The following is a 17949-nucleotide window of genomic DNA, read 5'->3' on the forward strand; positions in this document are numbered from 1 at the left end:
AAGAAGGATAAATACACATAAAACCACATCTTGAAACATAATCATACAATTCCTAAAAGCTAAAGATGAAGAGAAACTCTTGAAAGTTGCCAAGGAAAAATGACATATTATGTGCGGGGAAACAGCATATAACTAACTGAAGGATTCCCATTAGAAACTTCAGAGGCTAGAATATAGGGCAAAAACATCTTTAAAGTGCCAAAAAAGAAAACCAAAAAGATAAATAACTGTCAAGCCATAATTCTAAATCTAGCAAAAATATCCTTCAAAACAGAAGGTGAAATAAAGACTCTTGGATGCACAAATTCAGAGAGGAATTCATTCCATTAGGCCTGTGCCACAAATGATGAAGGAAATTTGTCAGGCTGAGAGGTAATAAAATCAGATGGAAACTCAAACCTATAAGAAGGAAGTATATACAGGAGAAAATAAATATATATGTAAATATAAAAGATTATTTAATGTAAAAAATAAAATACTGTTTTATGGGAGTTATGTATAGTTGACTGTTGAACAATGCAGGGGTTGGGGCACTAACCCCTCATGCATCAAAAATCCACATATAACTTTTGATTCCCCAGACTTAAGTACTAATACCTGCTGTTGACTGCAAGTCTTACGATGACATAGTTAACACATATTTTTATCTGTGTAATATACTGTATTCTTACAATAAAGTTAGCTAGAGAAAAAATTATTGTTAGAAAAATCATAAAGAAGAGAAAATATATTTACAGTATTTATTTTAAAAATCTCATATAAGTGGCTCTGTTCAGTTCAAACCCTTGTTGTTCAAGGGTCAACTGTATATAGATGTAAAATAAATGACAAAAATCACACAAAGAATAAGAAAGTACTAATGGAATTGCATGACTACAAGATTCTTACATTTTATGTGAATTAGTGTAATATTATATCTAAGTTTGGTGATAAGGATGCATAGTATAATACCTATAAAAAACACTAAAAACAAATACTTCCAAAAAAGCATAGCTAACATTAAGTCATTGGAGGAATTTTTTAAAAATACCAAAATCTTTGGTTAATACAATATATGAGAGGAAAGAAAGAATGGAAAGAAAAAACAGAAGGTGTCAATATAAAAGAAATAGGAAAATAGTAAACCTAATCCCAGCTGTATCAATTAATTGCATTAAATGTAAAATAGACTAAAAACTCCAGTTAAAGGGCAAAGACTGTCAAACTGGCATAAAATCAAGGTTTTCTGCTGTCTCTGAGATACACAATTTAAATCTAAAAACACAATTCGTTTGGGATGCCTGGGTGGTTCAGTCAGTTGAGCATCTGACTGTTGATTTTGACTCAGGTCATGATCCCAGGGTAATGGGATTGAGCCCACATCAGGCTCCGCATTGAGCATGGAGCCTGCCTAAGATTCTCTCTCTCTCTCTCTCTCTCTCTCTCTCTCTCTCTTCCTCTTCCTCTGCCTTTCTCTCTATCTCTCTCTCTCCCTCTCTCTCTCTCTCTCTCTCAAAACAAAACAAATAGTTTGAAGCCAGACGATGGAAAAGATAGATTATATCAACAGTAAGCATAAGATAGCCAGTGCGACACCATTAATATTGCCAAGTAGACCTTTAGACAGAGTTTTATAGGACATGTAAAGGACATTTCATCATGCTAAAAAGGTCAGTTAACAATAAAACATAACAATCATAACTATGTATGTATTTACTAACAGATCTTTAAAGTATATACAATAATAGTTATAGGTTTTTAACATCCTTTCTTCAGTAATCAGAAAAATTAAACAAAATATTAGCAAATATATAGAATATTTGGGCATATTAACCACTTTGACCTAATTGACATTTATAGAATACTACACCCAACAAGTGCAAGTTACAGAATCTTATCAAGTACACACAAAGCACTCACCAAGACAGACCTTATTGAGAGCAATAAAAGAAATACCAATAAATTCCATAGGATTAGAATCTTAGAGTATGTTTTATGATCACAGTATGAAACGGCAAAGAAATAATCTAGGTATTTGAGAGTTAAATAATATTTCTAAAAGTCTTTGAGTTAAAGAATAAATCATAAGGGAAATTAGAAAGTAATTTTAACTGAATGAAAATGAAAGTACAATTTATGAAAATTATAGGATTCACTAAAACAATAAACACACCAAAAAAGTTCACAGCTTCACATGCTTATATTTTAAAAAGAACAGCGTTGAACATCAATAACTTATGTTTCCACTTTCAGGAGCTAGAAAAAGAAGCATAAATTAAACCCAAGATAATTGTAAAGGTGTGCATAATAAATAGGAATAGAAGTTAACAAATAATAGAAAATTAATGAAGCCAAAATTGAGTTCTTTTAAAAGATTAATAAAATTAACAAACACTAATGATAATAATTAAGAAAAAAAGAGTGAAAACACAAATTACCAACATCAGCAATGAGAAGAAGGGACATGAACACATATCCTGTAGAAATCTTAACAATAGTAACAATATTCTGAACTATTTCTAGCCAATCGATTTTACAGTTTAGATGAAATAGTCAATTTCCTTAGCCACTCTGTAGAACAGTATGGAAATCCCTCAAAACACTAAAAACAGAACTACCCTATGATCCAGCAATTGCACTATTAGATATTTATTCAAAGTATACAAAAATATACATCTGAAGGGGCACATCACCCCAATGTTTATAGTAGTATTGTCAACAATAGCCAAATTACGGAGAGAGTCCAAGTGTCCATCAACTGATGAATGGATAAAGATTGGTATGTATATACAATGGAATATTACTCAGCCATCAAGAAAGAAATCTTGCCATTTGCAACAATGTGAACGGAGCTAGACTGTATTATGTTAAGCAAAATAACAAAGAAGGACAAATACCATACGATTTCACTCATGTGGAATTTAAGAAACAAAACAGATGAACATATGAAAAGTGGGGAAGAGAAGAGAGGGAAATAAATCACAAGAGACTCTTAATGATAGAGAACAAACTGTCGGTTGACGGAGGGAAGTGGGTGGGGATGGGTTAGATGGATGATGGGTACTAAGGATAGCACTTGTGATTAGCACTGGGTGTTGTATGTAAGTGATGAATCACTGAACTCTACTCCTGAAACCAATATTACACCATATGTTAACTAAAATTTAAATTAAAAAAAAAGAAATAGTCCATTTCCTTGAAAATACACAATACCATAGCTGCCACAAGAAGATTTAGAAAATCTGAATGCCACTATGACTAATTTAAAAATTGAATTCATAATGAAAATTTTTCCACAAAGCAGACTCCTCCAGGGCTAGATCGTTTCATAGGTAAATTCTCTCAAAACTTTAAATGATGCCAATGAAATACCAACAAATAAACTGCCAGTCTTACAGAAACTTCTTCAGAAGGTAGGGGAAGAAAAACGACACAGTTATTATATAAAGCCAGTATAACCCTGATACCAACATCTGACATAAACCTTATAAGAAAAGAAAATAATAATCCAGTACCCCTCATAAACATTCCAAAATTCCTTATAAAATATTAGCATGTATAATCCAGTGATATATGAGAAAATATGATTAACTATGACTAAGTGGGTCATAGTTAAGTGGGGTTTATCACAGGCATGCATGGTTGGTTTAACAGAAAAATTAATTAATGTATTTTACCATATCAATAGAATAAAGGAGACAAATCATCTATGATCCTCTAAATAGACAGAGATAAACCATTTGGCATAATTAACACCCATTTATGATTTTTTTAATCTCAGCAAACTAGGACTGGAAGGGAACTTAATCTAATAAAGGGCATATACGATAAAAAAACCTACCACTATCATATTTAATGATGAAACACCAAACACTTTCCTCCTAAGATCAGAAACATAGCAATGATGTCTGTGCTTATCACCTCTATTCAACATTGTACTGGAAGTTCTAGTCAGTGCAATAAGGCAAGAAAAGGAAATAACAGACATAAAGATTGAAAAGAATGATTGTTGATACAGAAAATCCTCAGAAATCTAATAAACAACTAATAAAATCAATGAACGAATTTGGCAAGGTCAGTATACAAAACTCAGTTGTGTTTTTACTTATTAGCAGTAAGCAATTAGAAAATGAAATTTTAAAAGGAATTTCATTTACAATGACAAAATAAATCATAAATTTAGCAAAAGACATGAGGCCTGTACACTGAAAACTATAAAACATCGATGAGGGAAATTTAAGACCTAAATAAATGGACAGATGTTCATGAATTGGAAGCTTTGATTATGTTAACATGTCAGTTCTTTTCATATTGTTCTATAGATTCAGCACAATCTTGATCAAAAGGCTAGCAGGACACTTTTCTAGAAAATGACAAGTTGACTCTAAATTTTTATAAAAAAGCAAAGGACCTAAGTAGCCAAAACCGTCTTGAAGAACAAGGTTGAAGGCCTTATAGTTCGTGATTTCACGACTTAAAAGCTGAAGTAATTTAATGTAATGTGGCATTGACATGAGGACAGACAAATCAATAGAGCAAAATACAGTCTCAAGTAGACCCATACCTATATGGTCTATTGATTTTTTACAGAATCACCAAGCAGTTCAGTGGGAAAAGCCAAATACTTTCAACAAATACTATTGGAACAACTGCTGGGAAAAAAATATGAATCTCACACCATATAAAATTGAGATGGATCATAAACTTCAATATAAAGGCTGAAGCTATAAAGCTTCTAGAGCAAAACATAGGAGAGTATCTTCACATGCTGGGCTAGGCAAAGATGTCTCACAGAGGTCACAAAAAACATATGATATAAAAGAAAATCCTGATGAACTGGACTTCATCAAAATTAAAAATATATTCTCATCAAAATGACAAGGCAAGGCACAAACTGGGAGAATATATTTGCAATACATATATCTGACAAATAATTTGTATCCAGAATATATAAGGAACTCCAACAATTCAATAACAAAATGATAAGGAAACAGATGTTTTAAATGGGCAACCTCCTCGAACAGACAAAAGAAGATACACAGATGGCTAGTAAGCAGCTAAAAGATGCATTTCATTTTAATGACTTAAAAGATGTCATTTCAATAACACTCATCTTCAGGGAAATACAAATTAAAGCCACAATGAGATACCACTACACAACTGCTAGAATGGCTAAAATTTAAAAGACTGATAACACCAAATAGTGGCAAAGATATGGAGCAGTTGGAAGTCTCATGCATTGCTGGTGGAAAAGTAAAATGGCATAATCATTTTTGAAAACCATGTGGCTATTTCTTATACACATTTATTGCATGACCCAGCAATTAAACACATACTTATTGTATGACCCAGCAATTCTATTTGTAGGCACTCATGCAGGAAAAATGGAAAACATGTATTCTTTAAAATATTTGTACATTTTAGTGGCTTTATTCATGGTAGTCAAAAACTGGAAACAACCACAATATCCATCAGCTGGTGAATGGATAAATAATTGTGGTATATTCACACAATTAAGTACTTCTAATCAAAAGTCAACAAACTTCCCAACTGGATCTGTAGATTCAATGTAATCCCAATCAAAATTGTAGCAAGTTATTTTGTGGGTATCAACAAACTGATCCTAATGTTTATATGGAGAGGCAGAAGACCCAGAAGAGCCAATGCAGGAGGAGAAGAACAAAGTTGGAGGACTTAAACTGCCCACTCCAAGACTTACTATAAAGCTACAGTAATCAAGACAGTGTGGTATTGGCAAAAGAAGAGAGAAATAGATCAATGGAACAACATAGACCCACATAAATATAGTCAACTGATCTTTGACAAAGGAAGAAAGACAGTACAATGGAGCAAAGTCTTTTCAACAAATGGTGCTGGAACAGCTGGATATCCACATAGAAAAAAGTGAATCTAGACAGCCCCTCACAAAAATTAACTCTAAATGGGTTACAGACCTAAATATAAACCACAAAACTATAAAACTCCTAGAAGGTAATATAGGAGAAAACCTAGATGACCTTGGGTATGGTGACAATTTTTTTAGATACACCACCAAAGGCACAATCCATTAAAACAATAATTGATAAACTGGACTTCATTGAAATTAAAAATGCCTGGTCCCTGAAAAACAATATGAAAAGAATGAGAAGATGAGAATAAGAAGACAAGTCAATGTCAAGTGGATAAGACTGGGAGAAAATGCTTATAAAAGACACATCTGATAAAGGACTGGTACCCAAAATATATAAAGAATTTTTAAAACTCAACAATAAGAAAACAACCCAATTTAAAAATGGGCCAGGGATGCCTGGGTGGCTCAGTCGTTTGAATGTCTGACTCCTGATGTCAGCTCAGGTCATGATCTTACAGTTGTGAGATGTGTGTCAGGCTTCAGGCTGAGTATGGAGCCTGCTTGGGATTCTCTCTCTCTTTGTGTCTCTTTGTGTCTCTTTGTGTCTGCCTCTCTCTCTCTCTCTGAAAATAAGTAAATAAATATTTTTTAAATGGGACATAAAAAGATGAAAGATGAAAACATGCTCTTACACCATATGTCATCAGGGAAATACAAATTAAAACAATGAGATACCACTATTAGAATAGCCCAAACCCAGAACACTAACCAGACCAGATGCTGGTTGGGATATGGAGTAATAAGAACTCTCATTCTTTGCTGGTGGTTGTTAGGAGGGGCTGGGGAATGACTGGAAGGGGTCATGATGAAACTTCTGAAGTAATGGAAAGGTTCTATATCTTAATTTGGGCTGTGTAACAAGGATATACAGTTATCAAAACTCCAATGAATTTTACACTTAAGTTCTGTGCATTTCACTGTCTATAAATTTTACCCCAATTATTAAACAAATAGCAAAATTGACTTATTTTGAGCTTTTACCTTGACCAGATACTCGTCTTAACACTTTACATGTTTTATCGCCTCTAATTTTTAGCAAAAATCCAATAACACCCTCTTTAGGCAAATTGAGGTTTCTGCTTTATATAGCATAAAGTGGCAAAGCCAGGATTTAAACCCAAGATTCAGACCCTATAAGCCAAGCTCCTAACCATTGTCCCATTCTGCTGCTGTCTGAGAGCTCTTCTGAAGTTTCTCTGGAGACAATAACCAAGCCAGGAAGAGCAAGCAATTAAGGTAGTGCCTACAGAGGAAGAGTAGACTGAGACCCTGCCAGATTGTCATCTCTACTAGAAAAGTTCTAGGAATCACAAGCAAGGGGAGATTCCCAAGATATTATGAAGGCCACAGTTTGGCAGGGTCACTGTGCTTGCTTAATCCAGAGTTGCCAACCCCTGACAAATATACTCTCAAATGAGAGGCCAATAGCATAGGCTTGTAAAAGAATCCTTAGACAGGACCCTTCTACATTTGTAGATGACCCTCATTGGACAAAGCATCTATAATGTTAAAGACTACATGAAGATTTGAAATTACCTTTATAAATTAAAGAAATGAGATCAAATACTAAGTCTTCACCTCCTAGGAGAAAAAAAATAAACAAATGAAGCAGAAAGAGAATGAATGGCCCATCAGGTGTGCACATGGTACAGTAAAAGACTTGGAAATTATTATCTTGAATTAGAGTGACTCATGCAATGTTCTTTCTCCAAAGTTAGTGCAGTAGTTGAAATTAATATATAGAAAGTGCCAATTACCTAGTAAGCATCCAATAAACAGCTATTACTGCAATCATTACAGGATTCATGACTTAAAAAAGATGGAAAACAACCCTGTCTCAGCATGTGGTAATGATCAGGGCTCAGTTAGAATTTTAATCTTTCCTTAAAAAAGGTGGGGGGGGGGGACTAAGAAAGGGTTAAGGGTGATTAAAAAAAAGTTTCAAAAGGTCTTCTAATGGAGCTGAGGTGGTGCAGTCTACTGTCAGTCAGTCTATTCCAGAGATGTTAACCAGAATGTACTCTTCTCCAAAGCCTTTGGATAATAGGACCATATGCAAGGAGTGCATGACTTTACCTCTCCCCTGTGAAGAATGTATGGCCTGAAGGAGGCTAAAGAAATCACCACTGACTTCTGTTTTTAAATGTTTTGGGAGATGTGACTGTTATTGATTGGTAGAACAAAGTGGTCCTAGATGATGTCCAAGATCCTTTCCAGGTATATAATGTCCAACACTGTGAGTCATTCATAAAGATGAAAGGTAAAATATGCTCATATCAATAAAAAATATTTGCCTTTGTCAGTTCAGGTTGCTATAACAAACTACCATAGACTGGGTGATTTATAAACAATGGAAATTTAATTCTCACCATTCTGGAGGCCAGGATCAAGGTGCTGGCAGATCCAGCATGTGGTGAGGGCCTACTTCCTGGTTTGCAGATGGCCATCTTCTTGCTGTGTCCTCACATGGAGGAGAGCAGAGAGATAGAGGAAGCAAGATTTGTTATATTCCTTCTTATGAGGGCATAAATTCTAATTACCTCCCAAAGGCCCTCCTAATACCATCACTTGGGGGTTAGAATTTCAACATACAAATTTTGGAGGGACATAAACTGTCCATGACCGTATTCATTAAAAATTTCTTAAATTTGGAGGAAAATATGCAGAGAAACAATTATATGCCAAACACAAGGAAATCTATCATTTATACATGTGCATTTAATAATAAGGTTATACAAACCGATCGCTGTAATAGGTTCTGGAAGTTGAGAGATCAAAGTTGATTTGAGAACTGTTACTGATAGACGGGGTTTTTGGGGACGGGTGTGTGTGTGTGTGTGTGTGTGTGTGTGTGTGTGTGTGTGTGTTTAAGAGAAGTTTGAAACCTTCCTGATATTTATTTTGGCCATAGCAATCCATGTCCAAAATAATGAACTGTGACTGTTCTTTTAGTCTAGGGGGTGTCTGTCCCCAGAGACTTCCTTTCTGTATCTGTTTAAGTAATTTGCCAGAATTCTGTCTACTGAGAAAATGAGAAACCTAGTGTACAGCCTTTGCTAGAAAAAAATTGGCCAGATTGTGTTTCTTCAAGTCTCAAACACTACGAATAAAAAATATAATAGGAAGAACCTTCAAGGTTCCTTGGGTGCCCTCATTATGTAGATGATCACACTAGGCTGAAGGCCTTCACAAGGTGTGGTTTATTCAATAAAGAAGGAAAACCTTGACCCAACACTCAGATACCAATAAGTCCGAAGCTGGAAAGCCTTGTTAAAGGAGAAGAGATGTGTATATCAATTTTACCTGAGGGAGAAACTAGACATTGCTGTCATATTCGTTGTATTCTCAGATTAAAACTCCAAATGAACCCAAGAATGCAAGTTGGAAATTATGCCATCACAGAACAAGATTGCAAACTTTACTTTTTATGTTCTTACACCAGACTGGAAGGCCTCTGGTCCCAGATGTCACAAAAGAGAATTCTTCAGAACAACTAGAGAATGTGTTCCCTGACCCCTGCTTGGTTCCCCAGAGATTCACGCTTTCTCTTTCTTTTACGTTCAGGTCCCATCCAAATGCACCTGTGATAAAATACACATAACATAAAATTTACCATCTTAACCATTTTTAAGTGTACAATTTAGTAGCATTAAGTGTATTCACATCATTGTTTGACTGTCACCACCATCTATCCACAGAACTCTTTTGATCTTCCCAAATGGAAGCTCTGCTGATACACTGAATTGATAAATTGCCATAGCCAGTAACTCCCATTTCTCCCTCCCCTGGTCCCTGGCAATCACCACTCCACTTTCTGTTTCTATAAATGAGACTACTCTAGAGATCTCATATAAGTAGAATCATATAGTATTTGTCCTTTTGTGTCTGGTTTTTTTCACTTAGCATGTCTTCAAGTTTCATCCAGATTGTAGCCTGTGTCAGACTTTCCTTCCTTTTTAAGAAGGAATTTCTTTCCTTTTCATGCCTAACTGATATTCCACTGTGTGTGTGTGTGTGTATATGTATATATATAAAATGAAATAATATTCCATGGTGTGTATATACATAATGAAGTAATATCCCATGGTATGTATATACATAATGAAGTAATATTCCATGGTGTGTATATATATTTTGTGTTTCCATTCATCCATCAGTGGACACCTAGGTTGCTTCTGCTTTTTAGCTGTTGTGAATAATGCCAATTATGAAGAGGAGTATACAAATACTGCTTCAGATTCCTGCTTTTGATTATTTGGGGTGTGTACTCACTTCATACTTTTTGAACATAACCTACACAGTCAGAAGTACATTTTACATCATATCCTATGAAAGTGTATATACTGAAAGAAAGATATCACAAAACATTACCCATGACTACTCTGACATCTTCAATTCTTATTTAATATTTTAAAGTACAAGTCAAACCACACAAATTCACCTTTGTCAGCCAACGCTCATAACACAATATAGGTTACCGACCAACTAATGAGATAGTCTGTGCCCAAGGAGTGAGGAAGGAGAAGGAAGTAATATACACTGGCCCTGCCATATTTCTAGCCCCTGCTCAGTCACCTTATGTAAACAGCCTCCACAGACTTCCCCATCGCCTCGAAAGGGAGTCCTTCCTTCCTCATTTTACAGATGAGGAAACTGAGACTGAAAGACTGTAAGAGGCCATCCGAAGATTTATATCCATTGAGTCTTCCCACTCAGCTCTGCTGCAGGCTTTCTCTCTGACCCCACTACCAGAATGTGACTAGTTTATACCCTGCAGTATTCCCCTCAGACAACCTGTAAGCATTCCCAGAGGGCCAAGGAAAGCTTGAACTCAAAGGCCTGACAACTCAGAAAATGTTAGGACCCGTTCATAGGCTCAAGAGGGTAGATAGTTGGAGTGTACAATATGTGAGAAGGGAAAGTTTTTCAGTGACCCCTGATCAGATCATATAAGCAACTGCTTCCTTCACTTAATAATTAAGGTGAATGCAGTTTCTGAAAGTGAGTTTGGCACCTCTGCAATGAGCTCTTACAGTCCACAGAGACGTTAATTAATAAACTTTAGGTACTCTGTATTCAGTGTGGTGTTAGCAGATGGCATCGTTTTTCTGAGGAGTTACTTGGTCCATGGGAAAGTGTGGTAAATCAATAAATATTACCATATGTATTGATTGCAGTGGGTAATCAATAAATATTGCCTGGTATTAACAGACTGATTATGCTTCCTCCAAATGTTTTCTTTTATACAGCTTCTGCATACTCTTATGCTGAAATTTTGCCCAGCTTCTAGAACATAATACTTACGCGATACAAAATTGTTAGTATGCATCAGTGAATGAATGCAGAGTAACTCAAAGGATGGTTGGAATACATTTGCTGTGCATTTTCTATATCTTCGTTCAGAAATACCACTAGTGAGATTTGTTCTTTCTCTTCTACAGATTTTAATCAGGATGTAAACCTCCAAAATGCAGAGCTTACATATTTACAAACTGAATTCTCCCTCCCCACACCACTGCCCCCAGATTGCAGATTCTCTTTGCCTCTAATGCTGATCCCTTCCCAGGCAGCCTGGTACCATTATGATACTTTCCAAGCATCAAATGCCTATTTTGTGCCAGACACTTTACTGGACATGTTGTCTTAATTCTAAAGTAATCCGATGAAGTGTATTAGTACATTATTACATCCTATATTATAAAACAGAAAACCAAGGTCTCAGAGTTGGCGAGTTGGCTCAGGGAGGTTCTGCAGCTGGCAGTGGCCTAGATTTCAGCAGGGTTGGCCAGCTCCAGAAGCACTTGCAGGAACCAAGTTCAGTTTGCGGCCTAGTGCAGAGGGCACATGAAGCAGAAGTGATTTTTAAGGGAGAAATCCTGTTTTCTGTATAGAGGGCTGGTATTTCCCTAAAAGCCCTCAATGTCTGCTCTCCCTCCATATCATCAAGAAGACTGTATCCCAAAGAGCTGGGGAGGAGGCCATGGGAGGAAGCCTGGCTGGTTCTACATGATGTGGAAAGGGTGGTGTTCCTGCACAAGTGATGGAGAGCTTGGAAATAGCAGAGGCTGGAGTCTGGAATTCATCTGACCATCCAAATAGCTGGCAGAAGTAAAAGGACGGATTCCCAGCCCCGACCCACCTGCTCACCTCACAGGGCCTTCTGTTGGCAGAGTAGATTTTGCCAAAGCAACAGTCGCATGATCCTAGCAAAGCATGTAAAATATTTAAGCCTCTGCCCTCAAGGTTCTACCACAGAGAATTCCACCCCCACTTCTAGCTTCTTAAATAGCTGAAATACACAAAGACACAGGAAATGCAGGGACAAAGGGCAGGTGACCAAACGTTCACATATATGCACACACTCATCTTTCTATGTTAAAAAGGCCATTCCTGCTTTTAAAATGAAGACTTGGTGAGATTTAAAGCTTTAGAATAGTAAAGGTGTTGGTATGTCATGATTGAGAGGTAACAAATACTGAATAGTGACTGTATTCCAGGCTGTTGTGTTAAATGCCTTATAAAAATAGGATAACTATATAATATCACAGTTACACAGGGAAGACATGTATAAACTGAAACATAGGATCACCCTATAGGTAAATCAACTCTTTGAATCTTCATAGCAACTCAAAAAAGTAGACAGTATTAGCTCTCTCTTTTTTTAAAGTTTACTTAATATTGTTTTTGAAAGTAAGAGAGCACATGGATGCACGTGTGAGCAGGGGAGGGGTAGAGAGAGAGGGGGACAGAGGATCCTAAGCGGGCTCTGTGCTGACAGCAGATAGCCAGACATGGGGCTCAAACTCATGAACCATGAGATCATGACCTGAGCCCAAGTTAGACACTTAACCAACTGAGCCCCCCAGGTGCCCCCAGAATCTTTTTATACATAATTATAGAAAGCGAGTCTCAGGGAGCTCACACAGGTAGCGTGGCCAAGCCAGGATGTTACCCTAGAGGTGTCTGACTTGAAAGCAGTCTTTCTTTTTAACACTGCCTCCAACTGCACACACCTGAGCTGTGTTGTAGCGTAGACCTAGCACTGCTGGACTCCATTCCTGGTTCAGAACACAAACAAATGAAGTTCAAAGTGACCAGATGGCAGGAAACCCAGAGCCTGGGGACTGTTTCATTTGAAAGTCTGCTTAACACTAAAGCCTAGAAGATTGAGTTAGATTAATTGGCTTTTAGGAATGGAGGAAAAAGTGCTATTCATTTGCTTTAGGAGTTTGGGAGAGTAAAGAGAATAATAATCAGGATGAGACAAGAAAAGCAACCAATAGTTCGGTAGAACTGTTAACCATACAGCTTCACTTATTAAAACAATTAGATGCTAATTTCACACAACCCAAAAAGTTGTATACTGTGAAAACAAAAAGATTTTTTAATGGATGAGTACACAAAATGGTGTTATTTTTTATTTTGAAAAATATTAATATATTATCCATTTGGCCACAGGGGGAAAAAAATCATTTTTCTCCTGGGCCAGTTGCAAAAATGAAGCCAATCTCTGATTTTGTGAGTTTTGTTTTCCTGTTGACAGTTTTAGCTATAATCCTCACCCCCAAAATTTACTGAACCCTTTACTATGTGCTAGGAACTATTCTAAGCATCTTACTCATATCATTCTCACAGCTCTCTGGAATGGTTATCCCCATTTACAGATAAGGGAAATGATGCACAGAGAGGGTAAGTAACTTGCCCAGCATCACACAGCTAGTGTGTGACAGCTGGGATTTGAACTCACTCTGATTCCTGAGCCCATGCTTTTAACTATACTTCTATACAATCTCTATTCTGGCTAGTAGACTTCAACATATTTTCAAAATACTGAATATTAATATGTCTTTGAACAAGAGAACACCATTTCTGAATTATGTGTCACCCCTGGGTGTACTTAGATGTTGGAAAATGCAATTGAATTAATAATTAATGTAGTTAAGATCTTTATCTTATCTTTAAATGTCTGGACCATATCAGTACTTTCATCTTCCCTTTCAAAATGTCCAAGAAGTGATCATTTAATTGCATTTTGAAGTATAATTGAATTATATTGTTTTTCCTAATAATCACTGTTACTAACCATGCTAAATTGCCTCAGAGTGGGAACCACAGAAGGAAAATTCATTCAGTGCCTTTGAAAATATTAAATTTGATGTACAAATTTTGAAGGAGAATGATCAATTGAAACTTGAGTATTTGTATGGTTTTGTGGCTGGGCTGAGATCCCATGTTGTCTGAGGGGACCCACTTTGTAAATTCCGGACTTGGGTGATCCAAAGCGGAAACCCTATGGACTTCTTCAGTATCAGGCTGTGGTATGCTCTGTGGGTCTGTTAGTAAAACTTGATGGGTCAAAAATAAACCAATGCCATGGAGAGTTATACCTAGACAAAAAGCATTCATGAGGATAGGAATGGAAATTTCTCTTCTTCCAGTTGTGAATACATGTCTTTGCTAGTTTTTTTTTAATCCCTTCCATTTAACCTCCAAACTAGGATTGCCAGATAAAATACAAGACATGCAGTTAAATTTGAATTTTAGAGTAACAATGAGTAATCTTTAGCATTAGTATATCCCATGCAATATTTGGAAATAATTTTTTTAGTATAACTATGTATTCTATAATAATTGGGGCATATATTAAAAATTATTTGGTTTTTTTACCTGAACTTCAAATTTAACTGGACATCCTGTATTTTTTATTTGCTAATTCTAGCAACCCTACCAAACACCATGTAAATTTAGGTCCAACTGGACTTTAATTTAAATCCATAATTTATCAAAGCAAGATAAGTTGAAGAAGGGAGAGAAAAAAGAAGGGAAAAGAGATAAAGTAACAGAAGGACGAGAGAAAGTAAGAATGAATTCTGACAATCTGCCAAGTAAAATAACTAACATTTTGCAAGAAAGAAATCCTAAAACTGAGGTCATAGAATGGAAAAAGTCTGTTTCACAGACTCTTTAGCCTGAATACTGGCCAAAAGAAGGCAGGCATCCTATTAACATCTGAATACCAAAGCTCATCCAGGAATGGAAAGATTTGGAATTTGAAGATCCTTAGCTTCCAGCTTTGTTAGAATACCACAATTCTTTATTAATTGCAAGGAGGATTTTGTTTTTTCAGTGAGATGTGTCAGTAATTCTATATCAAAGAAAGCTAACTAACTTCAGTTTATGTTACTCCGATGCATTTGAAACTTCGCAGATAACCTTTTGTTTGCTTGCCTTGCGCTAAAATGAAAAAAAAAAACCTTTCAGATACCTGATATGGAGAAGAATTTACTCTGTTTAAAAATCACACAGTTCTGCTGTGAAGCATGAAGATGGCTTTTTTTTTTAAGTTAAAAAATATTAACTGACAGCTTCAAGACAGATTTTTTTTTTCTTTAATCTCTAACCAGACAAATTACTAGAAGCAAGAAACCTCTTGCCTTAATCTGGACACGTCACAGACGTGACCCTGTTCTGCAGGAGATGGCTTTTTAACTGTGGATGGGGGAAAATAACCTTTGGAATTTTTAGGATGTTATTACAAGCAAGTTTACTAGTTTTTGACTTATTAAGCCACAGCTGGAGCCAGCCTTCATCGGGGTAAGAATATTTTCATGCTACTATTATATCTTTCGTATTTCAAATGTAGGATTATTGCATTTTGGGGAATATGGCCTTTGAGGCTTGTACTGTCTGTTGAGTATGCAAATGTGAATGTCCTATAAAAGGGGAGAGAAGCTGACAGTTTCCTTCTGTGCCGTAAATTTAAAGACTCCAACAGATGAGAGTTGGGGCTGCTGGAGCAGGAATTGGATCACACCATCATGTGGGATAAAAGAAAATTTTGTATTTCTTTGAGAGGCATTAAAAGGGCTGGGCTTATGGCCTCCCTCAGAGCCAAGCAACTATGTGCCAGGCTCTCATTTCTGTAATTGTTATCTTGTTGCTGCTGCTTTAAAAAAAAAAATTGACCAAATGGTGCAAGGATTTTTTCTGACGAAATTAATTATGAATCTGCCTGATAGTATTTTCTTTCAGATTAGTGAAATAGGAACCATCATTGCTTTTTCTATCACCTTCCCTCCATTCTGCATTTTTGTTTCTTTTATAAGATACCTTGTATCATTAGTTCAGAGAAAGAACAATGTTATTCTGTATATTTTCCCTTAAAGAGACTTCAAAAAATTCAAAGCCAGGCTCTCTCCAAGGAGCCACAGATGGCATCCCTGCAGGCCTGGCTGCCTGTGGAAGGGCACTGAGAAGCCAGAGAGAAACACATCAGTCCACCTGTGACAGCCAGGTTAGGAGCAGATGCCATTTTGATACGAGAAATGTCCAAAGGAAATTGTCAGGTGACGTAAATAACAGATAACCAATTGATACGGTGAATTTCAGTGTTCTGTCCAATTAGTTTATTTTTTCAGTCCAATCTCCTTACCATGCTTCTTAACCAGGGTGTACCTCAGATCATCTGGGGAGCTCTTTGAAATATGAATAGCTGTGCTCTGCAGTCTCAGTTAACCAGTACTTGCCCCTGTGATTCTGATATACATCCTTGGTTGAAAACCATACTCAGGAGGTCCCATACCCAGCTAACCTTCAGAGCACTGAAAGGGCTTTAAAATGCAGATTCCTGGGCCACTCCACCAGAGATTCTGATTTTGTGTGGCTGGGTTTGGGCCTACAAATATGTATGTTTGAAAAGTTTCACAATTCATTTTAATCATTAGGCAGATTTGGAAACCACCTTTGTCCTAACTGAATCATATTAATTTCATCAAAAAAGCAGTTTTTGATTAAAAAGAAAAATAATCTGATCATGTGTACAGTACCTTTGAAACAATACCTATGTTTCCATTCTTTTCACCTTCAACTTTTTTCTAGCTTTATCCCTGCCTGCTTCTCTCCCATCTCAGTAGAAGAAATGCCTGATCCTTTTCTCCTCTGGTGCCCCTGACCTCATCTCTTCCCTCCTATCGTGTTATTTTCTTAGATGCTCTTCCTACGTGGGCCTATAGCCTGTTCATATTTTCCCAAACAAAACAAACATGGCCACAGCCATCAACCATTGTAGCTACTGAGCTCTCATGGGTTCTTCTCCCTGACTGCTTGTACTGCCACCTTTGGCAATGTCATTGTGGGCCACCATGTCACTTGTCACTTGTCACTGGGCGAAACCAGTGGCCCTTTTTGAGTCTATAATTTCCTTGATGTCTTTGCAGCCAGTGACCCACTGATCATGCCCTCTTTGAACCATCTATTCCTTGTCTGCGATCCTACTGTGTTCTCTTGGTTTTCCTAGCAGGGTTCAGGCTTTGGTCTGTTTCTTTTTCTCTGCATCCTTCTCGTAGTGATCTTAATCCATTCCCATAGCTTTAACTCTCATCTCTGTCCAGATGCCTCTCACATCAAGATCCCTAACTCTGATGTCTTCCTTGAGCTTCTAACCAGTCTTTCCTTCCATCCACTGAGACCCCAAATCCTATATGTTCAGAATCTAATACTCTTCTCCATTCTTTCCCCAGCTCTTTCTCTTATATCACGTACTTTTGCGAACAATGACCCCGAGACTCGAAACTTTGGTTTCTCTCCCATCCTTGGCACCAAAACTCGGTTACTTGCTATATCCTATCAAGTTCTATGCCCACAGCTTCTCCTACATAATTCTTTTTCTATACGTCTCCATGCAACCTGAGTTTAGGCCTTCCCTTCTCCCTTCCCTGTCCTCTATAGAAGCCTAGTCTCCCTGCCCCCAGTTTCTTCATTCCATCTATATGATGCTGCCAGATTAATTTATCTAATATATAGTTCTAATCATCCACTTCTCTTCTCTAAAACCTTCGATAACTGTGTACTACCAAAAACTAAGTTCAAATTCTAAACCTAGATTTTAGAATCCTGTGTGATCTTCCTTCCCTATTTATTTTTCTAGCTTCATCTTCCACAACCTACCCTTAGTCCCCACATACCCAATGCACCATCTAAACTGGCACTATCCCTCTCTCATGCCCTGGGATCTTTCTTCTACATGCCTTTGTTCATACCACTCTCTCTGCTGAGAGCGC

The 17949-nt window shown here is 36.8% G+C and overlaps 1 protein-coding gene across 10 annotated transcripts in view; it reads left to right on the top strand.

Annotated features, from left to right (window-relative positions):
- AFF3 (ALF transcription elongation factor 3) overlaps positions 1-17949 on the top strand; it is a 568021-nt gene that overhangs the window by 401493 nt on the left and 148579 nt on the right. For 6 of the 10 annotated variants that reach the window (XM_053200457.1, XM_053200460.1, XM_053200465.1 and 3 more), the window contains one exon: positions 13526-13579. The exons of the other annotated variants lie outside the window; for them this stretch is intronic. In XM_053200457.1, coding sequence (XP_053056432.1) covers positions 13526-13579 — 54 coding nt within the window. The remainder of the gene's footprint in view (positions 1-13525; positions 13580-17949) is intronic. 10 annotated transcript variants of the gene reach the window in all.

The sequence above is a fragment of the Acinonyx jubatus genome, chromosome A3 (genome assembly GCF_027475565.1).
Source record: "Acinonyx jubatus isolate Ajub_Pintada_27869175 chromosome A3, VMU_Ajub_asm_v1.0, whole genome shotgun sequence".
NCBI lineage: Eukaryota > Metazoa > Chordata > Mammalia > Carnivora > Felidae > Acinonyx > Acinonyx jubatus.